Here is a 14354-nt window from a genome sequence, read left to right as displayed (position 1 = left end):
TTTTGAAAATGGCACCGACCAGGCCTTGCCCCATTATGTAATAATGGCAAGGTCATGTTGATGCTATTTTTAAAAATGGCATCATCAGACCAAGAGCTTGGGGGCACTCTGATCCCCCACTGAAACCCAATGAGTTATTTATGAGGCATAAGGTAGTTGAGGAGTGGGATGGGGGTCCAGAAGCCCTCCCCAGACCACCATGGTACTATTTTTGGGTTGGGAATGGATTTGTGGGGGTGGACCCCTAGACACTAGAGATTGTACTTTATTTGGATGGGTGGGAAAGGGATGGGCCACAGAGTGGAGTCTTAAGACTAAAGGGGCATTTCTAAAATTTAAGGGTAGAGGGTATTGACATCATTCTTTTTTTTTTTTTTTTAAATTTTGTGGGGCCAGTGCCACCTCAGTAGGTGGCAGGGTAGGTGAGCGGGAGTAAATTTTTTCAGGATTAGAGAGGCTGCAATTTTTTGTGCCTTGGGCCTTTTAAGGGTTGGGTGGGCTGCCATTATGCAGGAAGGCCCAGTACCACAGCATGAATTTTTGTCACACGTTTATGCCATAATAAAAAATCACACTGAGGTATTGCCATGATAATTTGTCAGGAAGGGGCCAAGTATCATTGGGATGCCCCCACGATATTTGGCCCTTCCCATGATAAACTATTACGGCTTTGTAAACTCCCTACTTGTCCATCTAAGTAGCGCATTTTAGACTTATCTGGTTAAATAAGATAGCTGAATGAGTCTGAAAAAGTGCTATTTTGCCAGATAAGTCTTAAATACTTCTTATCCAGCTAAGCCATAAAGCCGGATAAGTAGTATTTTAAGACTTATCTGGCTAAGGGCTGGGTTTTCTAACACCGCAGGGATTTGTGAATCCCGCGGTAACGGGGGTCGGGGGGCGAAACGGGGGGCAGTCCTGTGAAAGCCGGCAGCGATTGCACAACCGCAGTGTTATCGCTGCCGGCTTTTGCACCCAATAGTGCCACCAAGAAAGATGGGGCTATTGGATGTGCTACTGGCGGTGATAACGTGTCCTACCTTATCACCGCCAGCAAAGTCGTTGTGGAGTCCGCCCCGATGCTGCCCCGACTCCTCCTCTTCCGGCACGGACTCCGCCCCAACTCTGCCCCTAGTAAGCTATCGCATGCCTTTTCAGACTTACCCAACTAAGTAGCACCAGAATTTAGCCAGATAGGTGTGTACAAGTGATACACATGCTTATCTTTATTGCAAATTATAAGGGGATATGCGAGTAGATTTTACATGTGTAATTTAGACACGGGTTTTACACGGGTAGGTTGGGAGATTTTCTAACATGAGCACAGCACTGATATTACCAATTTTACCAGTTAGTCTACCAGTTCGCCCAATTCATCTATACTTCATTGAGACCCGCTTGGCTCTGAAGTCCCCCCATATCACCAAATCAGTATCTCACTTTTAAGAGGGCAATGATCATTTACTTGAGATATAGAGGAGGAGTAATATATGTGACTAAGCTGCCAAATTCACATGCATAAATTGCGAATGAAATACCAATTTACTTGCATACATGGTGGCCCCTCCCTGGATTACCCCTGGCCCACTCACTCTTTACACACACAGACTTACTTGTGTACCTTTATTTGTGTGTATGTTGAGGTTTCTAGAATAGCATATATTTGCCTACGTGCTATTCCACATGTGTAACTGCTGATTTTTATACATGTAACTTTTAAAAATTCACCTTTATGAGCATATTGCATTTCTATAACTAGTAAACTCTTGGGAGGACTGTCATCTGTGACTGTGTAATGACTTTGTGCTTTATTCAAGGAATAAACTTCAGCCTGGATCAGTGCAGCCTAAATGGGTCTGACCCATATAAGCCGAAGTGTCCAGAGAACAGTGACAAAAGCAATCAGCCAATCTTCCCCGAGTGGCTTACTGTTATTTTACTCTGTCTATACTTGCTGTTCACCAACATCCTACTTCTCAACCTCCTGATTGCCATGTTCAAGTGAGTATCTGTCCAAGTATGACTTCCAGGTGGATGCTTCTTGCACATTATAACTGCTAGGCAATGCTTGTGTTAATTTTCCGATTATTTCATAGCTCCTAAACATGACTATCAAGAAATATCAGTCTGGTTTTTGGGAAGATACTCTTGGCACTTGGTTCTCTAATAAATATTATGCTGTTTCTTTATGGAATGAAGATTTTAACCTTTATGATAAGAGATTTGGTGAGAGAAGGAAGTTATTTTACTCTCCCATGACAATACATTGAAGAAAGGAGTTTTAGGAAGGTTGCAGAAGAAAAAATGGTAACATTTTAGGATAAATAAAAGAGAGATTTTTGACAACCCTGGAAACTTTACTCCATTGAAAACTCAAGTTAAACTTTTAATCTCTGTATGAAGTAAGTTTGATGGTCTAGCGGAGTATGTTAACATTTTATATTATTGAACTTCCTCATGATCCTGTTCTGCAGGGGCATAGCCAGAACTGAATTTTTTCCGGGGCCCAAGATTGACATGCATGGGCAGTGTGGTCAGCCCCCTCACTTTGCCTTAAGCTGCCCCTATCTCTTATCCCATCCTAAATGCATCTTCATGGCAGTCGCAACTATTTTATACAAGTGTTAATCACTCAGGCTGTTAAAATGCCATTATATAAATAGGCTTCCACCTAGCCCAGGTATTCCTGAACTTTAAGGGGCTGAGAGCAGGAAATATAAATAATTACCCACAAAAAGTAAACAAAAACTTAGATAGACTCAAACTTTTATATGTTTAGCCCATAGGTAGTAATGTTTTCCATTCAAGTTAGCTTCCTTAAAGGCTTAGGAGATCATTGACTGGCAATAATTCCAATGCCTCCAAACCCTCTAACTCCTGCACCTTTAAGGGGCTGACATGGACGGGACATGACCTTGCTGCTAGGAGTAGGTGCCTGAGCCAAAAGTGAGGGGATAAAGAACCTCCTGACCCACCTGTTTCTATGCCTCTGTTGTACTGCATCATGGAAGTGATTATCATAGAATGTTTCAAACTAAGGACCAACTACAGTAAGAGTAAATACAAAAATAAAAGATGGGAAAGTGCATGCTACTGCATGCCAGAAAGGTGTCACACTATTCGGTTCACCATTGCTGATCTCCCTTAAAACACTGAAGATTGGCTGCTGTTCCCAGAATAGGTGGGGCTGGAGTAGCCCATCACTGCAGTATGCAAGGCTAGAATCTTAGTAGCTGGGTGCATTCATTGTGTGCAGGCCTGATAAAAAAAAAAAAACAAACCTATGGACTGATATATAAAGTCTTTAGGCAAATTCACTTCATTCTGAAACATGTTGAAAGACCAATAGGCAGAGCAATAAATGTAATGGAATTTGCAGATTATTTTCTATATTTCAAAAATGACATCTGCAAGCAGGGCTTTTTTGCTTCTGGTAGATGCCAGTACCTTGTACTGATATCTTTTTTTCCTAGCATTGGCATATATGGAGCCATGCAGGCTAGAAGGTGATGGAGGTATTGGTCCATGTGGCTAGAAGGAAATAGAGAAGCCACATGGGTCAGAAGAATGTTGCATCATAGGTGGACCCTTGGGCTGAGGTGGGGTTGACACAACCCGTAGGCGAGGACCTATGGGTCCCCACCGTCGGCAGGTGGAGTGGGCTGATAGGCAGAGGCCGTTGGAGCTTCACCTATACCAGCCCTCGTTCCCCGCAGGTTGAGCCTTTGGATGCCGGGGCCGGCAGGACTTAGGTGGGCCTCGAGGTTGAATATATGAGAAGGTTGGTTCAGCCCAGAGACAGCAGATGATAGGTGGCGTAGTCCTACTCTGGTCTGGGTAAGGTATTGGAACTCGGGCGCCAATGGAACAGAGGCTGACTGAGGGCGCTCGAGCAAAGGTAGGCCGAAGCTTAATAAGTCCATGTCCAAGGAGTAGGCTAGGAGAGGCATCAATGACAGGCTTGGATCACGGCCGGCGGCAAAGTGGAAGTCGTGGCAAGCACTGCTGAGATCTGATCACGAAGAAGTCAATAGCGTTAATCAATCGAAGCAATGGTCTGATCACGGAGAAGTCAATAGCATTGCTCAATTGAAGCAATGGTCTGATCATGGAGAAGTCAATAGCGTTGGTCAAACGAAGCAATGATCGAGGTCTGGAGATAGGCCGTAGCGCAGTTGGGCACAGTGGAGGTCTGGGTCTGGAGATAGGTAGTAGCGTAGTCAGGTGTAGCGGAGGTTTGGGTCTGGAGATAGGCAGTAGCATAGTTAGGCAAAGCGAAGTCGAAATCCATGCAATCAATCCAAAGTATAGGCAGGGCAGGAACAAAGAGAACAGGAACCAGGAACAATGAGGGTTGGAAGAAGAAAGTAGAGACGAATCTCTCACAGCAAAGAGTACTCGAATCATGAGGAGACCTGTTGCAAAGGCAATGCTATGGAGCGAGGCCTGAGCTTAAATACACTGAAGAGTTTGATGTCATCATTCTGGGCTGCGGCCAGGTTCCCACCGCGGGCCCTTCATAAGGATCAGTGATGCACGCGTGCGTGCCTAGGGAGGGGCATGGTGCGGTTAGTGGCGTCTCTCTACGGGCCACGCGGAGAGGCCTGACGAGCAATGGCATCTTGACCTGAAAAGCTGGGGATTGTGGCGGAGCTTGAGGCACCTTGGGCGGCCCGAGGTCGGAGCTGGCAGCCTACCGCCGCTAGTGAGAAGAAACCAGAAGCTGGAGTCTGTGTAAGAAGGTGAGGGGGCCACGCCGCGGGCCTGCTACGGACGGCACGTGTAACAAAGAAGGCAGAGCTGGGTGGCTCCAAGCCAGATTAAACAGTGGCTGATTGGGCCAGAATAAAGCACAGCCAGCTCATGCAGGCTGGAGGAAGGAGAAAGCGGTTGGGGTGGCTGAATTGGCCCAATGGGCTGGAAAAGGGCCATGGTCTTAAAGGCAAGGGGTGAAGTGGGAAGAATTCTGGGGTCAGGCTGGACAAGAGTGAAAGGGGAGAGTGTTAGGGTCAGATTGCAGGAATCAGGGAAGGGTGGGGAGGTGAGTGGTTAAGGAAAAAAGATTACTGGGATTGAGTGGAGGGAGAGGAAGGTACCAATGTGTGTGTATGTATTGGGGGAGAGATGGAGGAAGGTGAGAGTATGTATTGGGGGAGAGATGGAGGAAGGTGAGAGTAAGGAGAGAGACTTGCCAGTGGGGAAAGGGATAGAGAGGAGAGAGAGGAAGTACCTGTGAAGTGTATTGTGGAGGAAGACAGAAACACCGGTGGAGGAGGGAGAGGAGAGAAAAAAGCTCTTCTTCTTACCCCCTCCTCCCCACTGGTGCTTTTCTCCCCTTCCTACTAGTGGATTTCACTTCTTCTCCCCCACTGTGCTTGTCTCCCTCACTGCCCTCCTCTGCTTTTCCTATGCCATCATGGCTTCAGTGGATTCAGCAGCTGGTAAGTGCTGCTCTTTTATATCTCCTGCTGGTGGGAGGGAGGAAAGGAGGGGCAGGATCATACCATGATTGAGCTTCTGTGGCTTGTTGAAATGGGCAGGGCTACCATGGAAGCTCAGGGCCTCTCAACATCAGGGACTCTGGGCAGTCACTGCGATTCATTCTCCCCTTCCCCAGGACGACCCTGCATCTGAGTACTGGCACCTTTCTTTCTAGAAAAAAAAAGCACTGGGTTCATATGATAACTGTGAAAACACTGGGGCAGATTTTCAAAGGGGTACGTGCATAAGATACACGCATACCCCCTGAAAACCTGCCCCAAGCTCCTCCTGCGCGTGCCGAGCCTATGTAAGTTCCGGGGCTTCGCTTGGGATGTGTGTCGGGGGCGTGTCGCGGCCAGCGCGTCATCGGGGGCATTCTGGGGGCGTGGCTGCGGCCTCCAGACCAGCCCCCGGACCGGAACATGGTGCGCCGGCAGCCGGCGTGCGCAAGTTACGCCTGCCTCGGGTAGGTGTAACTTTTGAAATAAAGGTGGTGGGGGGGGGAAATTAGTTAGGGCCGGGGGCGGGTTAATTAGGGGAAGGAAAGGGAAGGTGGGGGGCGCCGGAAACAAAGTTCCCTCCGAGGCCGCTCCGATTTCGGAGGCAGGCTGCGCGACTCGGCGCAGGTAGGCTGCCGATTTTGCGCAGCTTTGCGTGCGCCGACCCCAGGTGCAGGAACAAAGGTACGCACGCACGTACTTTTTAAAAATCTGCCCCACTATCTTTAAAAAAATGCTGAAACTTTTCATTATGTATGGGCAAACATATTCAGATGAAATCTGAACTGGAAGTTGGGTTCTGTTCAGCATATTTCAACAGAGATAGGCTGTGAACTGGAAACACTGGAGCATGTTTTGACAATTTTAAGTAAGTTACATTGGCTCCTGATTTCCTTCTTGGTCCATTTTAACATATTTTGCAATACTTTTAAGGCACTTACAGGGTCATTTATCAAAATGTGATGTGGCCTTGTCACATGCGTTAGGGCCTTATTGTGAGTGATAATGGCCACATCGCGGCGGTATTATTGACATGAGGTGAAGGGGAGGAGTGTGGGTGGGGTTTGGGAAGGGTTATGGCCTAGCAGCATCGCGGGAGATAGCTACACCTTTTCCTGTGGTGCTATGGATACGAAAGTGTGCAGCCCGGGCGAAGACGTGATGCGGCTGGCTGCACAGTTTCTCCCCCCCTCCCAGACCTTTTATTTACCGCTGCTCATCATTCTGCTATAAATATATAAATATAGCAGAATGATGAATCTAGCTGTTAAGTTGGTAGCACAAGTTATCTAGCTGAGAGACTAAGGAGGTACATTCTAGGGTCAGGCTTTTAGGCCTGCTAAAGATGCACTTCTCTATATTTCTTCAGTAAGGGAATTAAAATTCTGCACATTTATTTGTCAAAATAACACAGTATTTTTTGCAAATTATTCTGCATTTCAGTGCAATCCAGTATTTTCATTTTAATAATAGTACAGAAAACACAGAGCCTTCACATTTTTCTCACTTAGGGGGTCATTTATCAAAATGCGATAAGGCGTTTTCGCATGCGTTAAGGGCTTATCGCATGCGAAAAGCCCCGTTAACGCATGCGATAGGCCCTTACTACCGATATTCGGTCTTAGCTGCATAAGTTATGTGGCTACGTTAGACCCTTAGCTGACAGCCATGCCACTAAATACATCTTATAGCTTAGCCTGATGGGAAAGAGAGAGAGCAAGCAATATGTAAGTTTACTATTTATACCACTGTAAGAGTGGGCACTTTTAACGCGGGGAGAGGTTTGGGTGGTGGGGTAGATTGGGGAGGGGGGAGGGTGAGCAGTTTTACATACACAGTCAGAGGTACACCCAAACCTCTCCCCCAGTTAAAAGTGTCCCCTCTTACAGTGGTATAAATAGTAAACTTACATATCGGATACTGGTCTCTACAGAGTCTCTCTTTCTTGCTCATTTATCCTTGAGAAAGAAACTGAGTTTGTATGATAGTTGTGCCTAAGACTTTTTGACCACATTTTCCCTACATGTTTTAAAGAGCTGATGATTACGATACCCGACTCAAATACGATACCCCCTCAAACTACACTCAACAGCTAGACCTTTAAGGGACGCCTACAAGGGATCCTTACATGTGCCTTCTATCAAAGCTATACAACACTCAAATATCAGAGACCGATCATTCTCCATCACAGGTCCCTCTATCTGGAACACCATGCCTCCGGACCTCAGGCAGGAATCATGTCTACTAACTTTTAAAAAGAAATTAAAGACATGGCTGTTCTGCCGAGCCTTCTCCGACACCAGCCCAACAGCCTGACTTACAACAGTTCTAGCAACTATACACTTTACAAATTCTAAACCGTGTATATAAATTTTTAAGAGAATGTTTACAAATTTATCATGAGGTATTCTATCTGCACCTTCGCATACCCCAATGTATATCTTAATCTCTCGTCCCCCTCTTATTTTTCCTCCTCCAAGTTATACATCCTTGTTATAATGTAACTTTACTCTCCTTCAAATTGTATTTACTGTTTGGTTGGTTATAGTTCCTAATTGTTTGATGTAAACCGAGTTGATTTGATTTGTATCAAGAAATTCGGTATAGAAAAGCCTTTAATAAATAAATAATAAATAAATGATTATGTTGCCTATTACAACTAGTGGATGAACACTAACTTTTTGCAATGACTTTCACTGTCCCTCTCAGTTGACTGCCTGACTTTATGTTATTCAGGTACTATACTCACATTTGAGCTCTATATTATGTTGTTTTGTAGCCTTATTATTATTTTTAATTTTAGTGACAACACTAGCTCATTTCATCTAGACAGTGGAGAAGGAAGTTTTAAATGATTGATTTAATGTACTCTTAAAATGTATATTCTTATATCTTACATATGTTTTGTAGTTTACTGTATTGCATGACAAGCCAAGGTAGAAATGTCCAACTCCCTCAAAGGGTCAGAGTCAGGCTCTGGCTCTGCTTTGTTATAAGATCAGCAGTAATTTATAACTTTGATAAACTGGGCTATACATGAACAGACAAAACTACCTATGAGCTAACTATTTAGTCCTCCTTGTGTTAATACAAAACCACACAGATAAGAGTGTTTTATGTTTTCCAATCTTTCTATCTTTCTCAAGTTTCTCCTAGTTAAGAATCTTTCAGGGGGCTTCCTTATGCAACTGTCCCTACCCCATGCTTAATATTTCTTTCTATAAAATTTTCAGGAAAATTGCTCTCTTCCTTCTCCTTCCCAGCTACACATTTCAACAGGTCCAGGAACACACAGATCAGATCTGGAAATTTCAGCGTCATGACCTGATAGAGGAATACCAAGGAAGACCCCCGGCACCCCCACCCTTTATACTCTTCAACCACCTGCATCTCTTCATCAAAAGGGTCATTCTTCATAAATCCACCCCTCGATACAAACAGCTCAGTAAGAAATCTCTATGTACTGCATGTTGAGAAGAAAGAGTTTAATGTGCGATTATTCCCAACGAAGTGTTTCATTCTATTGAGTTAGGGAATATTTGCAAGAATTATTCCTATTGTGAGATTCAAGCCTGATTCACTAAACTTTTTCTCCTTAAGACACAGAATGGTGGAAAAAGCTTTGGTAAATAAAGCATTTGTGTTAACATTAGAGGAAAAAAATGTAATTTTTTTTTTTTAAGGAATATGAATGCTGTGTTGAAACTAGAATCTAAATCCAAGACTAGTCATCAAAGATTTATGAATCTGTTAAAAGTAGAAGATTTTTTTTCAGCAGTCAGCTAGACAAAGATATAGAGGAACTCCGGAGCAGTGGCCCTGCTGTTAGGACCGCTGGCCGCGGCAAGCCACAACCAAGGCCAGCTACTCACCGGCATGGTGAGCCGACCCGCCGACATTGAAGGTTTGGCGTCGGCGAGTTCTCTCTGAGACAGCCTGCTGCCCTACCATCATGGCCATGGCGTCGGCCATTCCCCTACGCGCGTCTGGCTCTGCCCCCGCCAGGTTCCCCTAGAGCCGCGCACGTGGCAGAAGATAGTTAAAGGGCCAGTACAGGAAATGGGTTGGCTCCTTCCTGTAGGCTCCAGCTGTAGGAGACTATTTAAGGCAAGGTCTGCACCTCAGACCTTGCCTTGGCTTCTTGGCTCTTGTTGGTGTCTGGTTCCTGTGTTCCGTCTCTGTTCTGCTGGTTGACTTCCTGTGCCTGATTCCTGGACTGGCTGCTGACTTCTCTTTGGTTTCGACCCCTGGACTGGCTGCGGAGTACCCTCTGGTCTTGACCCCTGGACTGGCTGCGGAGTATCCTCTGGTATTGACTTCTGGACTGGTTGCGGAATATCCTCTGATATCGACTCCTGGACTACCCTTGAGCGTGAGTTGGAGCTGTATACGACCTGCTGGAGGCGCCAGCCATCTGGACCACACGACCTGCTGGAGGCACCAGCCATCTGGACCACATGACCTGCAGGAGGCGCCTGCATCCAGATTTCCCTCTTTAACTTCACAAGATCTTCTGAGTTGGACTCGCCTTCCGACGGTATGAACTTGGAGTTACCGCGTCGGATCAAGGGTCCACCTTCCGAGTCATAACACCTGCCTCCTCAACTGGGAGGCCTGCTCCCCCCGGTGACATCATTGGAAGCGCTGTCGCCGGATCCACATCAAAGGGAGGTGCGCTCCCGGGTGCCTGTGTCCCTCGAGGTTGGCGGCGGCACTGAGGACGGCAGCGGCGGATGCCTGGCACCTGCAGCGAGGGTAGGCAGGAGCCTGAGGAAGAAGAAGGGCAAGGGATGCCCGAGGAACACTGGAGCGGCGGCCCTGCCTCCTCAACTGGGAGGCCTGCCCCCCCCCATGACATCATCGGAAGCGCTGGCGACGGATCCACATCAAAGGGAGGCATGCTCCCAGGCGTCACGCGCCTTGCGTCGTGCACCGAAGGAGCGCAACAAAGGGGCACTCCCCTTTGTGCACCGCTTCGTGCAAACCTTAGTGCAGACCCCAAACCCAGCAAATCTACTGCTACACTCCACAAGAAATAGCAAACACTCAAACCCCTGACTACATCCACCTCAAGTCCAACAGAAAAGATCACAGCTCGGATAACCCTCAGAAAGAAACAAGAAAGGATCAAAGCACGGAAAACCCAAAGAAGGAAACAAGAAAAAAAACAAAGAAAGATTATAAGTACCAACACTCAAACATCACTCGCATCAACACTAAGACCTACAGCAGTTACATAGCACTATCATTCCTTCTATTCAACGCACAATCCATAGTAAAGAAAATACCAGTCATCTCCAACCTACTCAACGATCACAAACCAGATTTCATAACCATCACGGAAACATGGATAAGAAACACCAACCAAGTCTTAATCAACCAAATCAATAACCCTATCTACAGAACATTTTCAATCCCCCGACCAAAAAAGAAAGGAGGAGGTCTAATGCTAATCGTAAAAAATAACCTATAGATGAAACTACTCCCAACCAACACCCACCTACCAATGGAAATTGCACTATTCGACTCACCTTTAATACAAATCTGTCTGGTATACTGCCCCCCCAATTCACTAGATCAGAACTGCTCTCCACTAATAGAATTATTCTTGTCCAAACTAACTGTCAACAAACCCATCATCATCTTAGGAGACTTTAACATACACTTTTACACAATCCCCCACTCCCTCACATGCAATGCAATAACAGACGCCCTATCAACCCTAGGACTAAGACAAATCATCAAAGGCCCAACACAGAAAGCAGGTCACACACTAGACCTTGTCTTCATCAATACTGACATATGGGCTAATTACCACACAAATACCACTAATATCCCCTGGTTGGACCACTCTCTAATCTACGCCAACCTGTCTTCCAACTGTTAACTTACAACAGAAAAAAGCCCACCTAGATCTTTCTCCTACCGGCCACCCTTCAACATAGAAACACTCCAAGAGAATCTATAAATAGAACTAACAAACATTGATCTATCGAATGCAGAAAACGCCACCTCACCCTGGCTCAACATCACTAAAACAATAGCAGACAAGATAAACCCCATGATAAAGAAAACAATAAAAAACCCAAAACACCAAAACCAATGGTACAATGAATACATCAGATCAGCCAATCGCGAACTATGAAAAAAAGAAAAAACCTGGAGGAACAACAAAACAACCACACTACTGAACGCCTACTGATCACACTTAGCATACTACAAAAAACTTATCCACAACGCAAAAAAAGACTTCTACTCAAAAAAATAAACAAATTCCAACACAACCCAAGAATGCTCTTCAATATCGTACATGGCCTAACCAAACCGTCCAATGACCAGACATCACCAACCTCCAAGCTCTCAAACAACGACTTTGCAGACTTCTTTAACGAAAAAATAAAAAACCTCATAAACAACAACCTCAACAACAACACGCAAAACCTGAAAATACAAATCAATCAAACACCAAGCTGGCCCAACTTCGATTCAGCATTATCACTGGAAATCCAAAATATCATCAAAGAAATGAACCCAGCTAAGCACCCTATCAACAGCATACCCATACAGACAATCAAAGCCATCGAACCATCAATAACAAAAACCTTAACCGACATCGTGAACCTATCCCTCACAGAAGGAAACTACCCCAACTGCCTAAAATCAGCAATTATCAAACCCATACTGAAAAAGACCAACCTTGATCCAGAAAACCCATTAAACTACCGACCCATATCAAATCTATCATTCATTGCCAAAATTATTGAAAAAACATCCACTCCCAACTCAGTGACCACCTGGAAAGGAGCAACATCCTACTCCCCATGCAATTTGGCTTCAGGAGTTCCCCAAGGATCAGCACGATCGGCGACACTCTTCAATATCTATCTTCTCTCGATATGCCACTTCCTCTCAAACCATAAACTGACTCGCTTCATATATGCTGAGGACATCCAAATACTTATCCCAATACACAAACTCTCTGGAAGACACCTACAAAAACAGCCAGTTACCTCACCAAAATAAAGCAATTACTAACCAACATGAGACTTATCCTAAATATTGATAAGACAGAAATAATCATGCTGGATAGAAAGAACAACCCTATGCACTTACCACCACTCAACATAATGAATCAAAAGACTGCAATCTCCCCTGTCACCCATGCCCCAACCTAGGAGTCATAATCAACAAGGAACTATCCTTCAAGAACATATCTCCGCTAAAATCAAAGATGGATATCACAAACTCCTAACCCTACGACATCTAAAACCTTTCCTTTCCCCCAACGACTTCAGAACAGTCCTCCAACTACTCATCTTCTCCAACCTGGATTACTGCAACTCCCTGCTATTTAACTTACCTCTCACCACCATCCGACCTCTTCCAAATCCTTCAAAATACAGCTGCCAGAATAATCACAGGAACGAAAAAAATACGATCACAATTTTCCAACTCTCATTTCACTACACTGGCTCCCAATAAAATACAGGATAGCTACAAAATCTATCTATAAAACACAAAATAATATATGAAGAACAAACAAACTGGCTAAGTGCATCCATAAAACTACATTCACCAAACCGAAATCTCCGTTCAGCTAACAAAGGTCTATTAAAAAGTCCACCTACACGCCACATACAACTTACCTCATCTCGGAAGAGAGCCATTTCCCTAGGACGCCCCAAACTCTAGAACACCCTCCCAACCAAACCGAGAACACAGCAAAACTTAAAAACCTTCAAAAAATAACTAAAAACTTGGAGTTTCACTAAAGCATACCAAAACACCCAATGACTCTATGCTACATATAAACATGCAGAACTAATCCAATGCACGTAATTAACCTGTACAGTTTATCAAATGAACTATGCTTATAATGACTACGATAACAATGTTAACAAGCATGTGAATTTCTGTACACTCTGTTAAACATCAATACTTTGTAAACTGTTGTGATGGCGAAACCGAACGACGGTATATAAAACTCGATAAATAAATAAATAAAATATTCAAAACTAAACATTTAAATAGCTATCTTGGAGTTAGATGGATATCTTATGAGTTAGATAGATAACTTGATAGATAACATGATCTGGAAAGAAATACAACGAGTGAGGTAATCACATTTGCAGATGATACAAAATTGTTCAGAGTAGTTAAATCACAAACAGATTGTAATAAATTGCAGGAAGACCTTGTGAGACTAGAAAATTGGGCATCCAAATGGCAGATGAAATTTATTGTGGGTAAGTGCAAGGTGATGCATATAGGGAAAAATAACCCATGCTTTAGTTACACAATGTTAGGTTCCATATTAGGAGCTACCACCCAAGAAAGAGATCTGGGCATCATAGTGGATAACACATTGAAATCATCAGTTCAATGTGCTGCGGCAGTCAAAAAAGCAAACAGAATATTGGGAATTATTAGAAAGGGAATGGTAAATAAAACGGAAAGTGTCATAATGTCATGGTGTCATGGTGTCATGTCATAATGTCATATGTCATGGTGTCATGTCATAATGTCATAGTGTCATGGTGAGCCGCACCTTGAATACTGTGTACAATTCTGGTCGCTGCATCTAAAAAAAGATATAGTTGCAATGGAGGAGGTACAGAGAAGGGCTACCAAAATGATAAAGGGGATGGAACAGCTCCCTTATGAGGAAAGACTAAAGAGGTTAGGACTTTTCAGCATGGAAAAGAGACGGCTGAGGGGGGATATGATAGAGGTGTTTAAAATCATGAGAGGTCTAGAACGGGTAAATGTGAATCGGTTATTTACTCTTTTAGATAATAGAAAGACTAGGGGGCACTCCATGAAGTTAGCATGTGGCACATGTAAAAATAATCGGAGAAAGTTCTTACATGGAAT

General features: G+C 44.4%; 1 protein-coding gene across 1 annotated transcript in view; it reads left to right on the top strand.

Moving 5' to 3' along the window:
* Positions 1-14354, top strand: part of TRPM2 (transient receptor potential cation channel subfamily M member 2) — a 319065-nt gene that overhangs the window by 140690 nt on the left and 164021 nt on the right. Inside the window, exons 18-19 of the mRNA XM_029607926.1 lie at positions 1818-2001; positions 8744-8925. Coding sequence (XP_029463786.1) covers positions 1818-2001; positions 8744-8925 — 366 coding nt within the window. The remainder of the gene's footprint in view (positions 1-1817; positions 2002-8743; positions 8926-14354) is intronic.

Source organism: Rhinatrema bivittatum, chromosome 6 (genome assembly GCF_901001135.1).
Source record: "Rhinatrema bivittatum chromosome 6, aRhiBiv1.1, whole genome shotgun sequence".
Classification (NCBI taxonomy): Eukaryota; Metazoa; Chordata; class Amphibia; order Gymnophiona; family Rhinatrematidae; genus Rhinatrema; species Rhinatrema bivittatum.
Note: the sequence above shows the minus strand (reverse complement) of the source record. Positions and strands in the feature narration are given on the sequence as shown.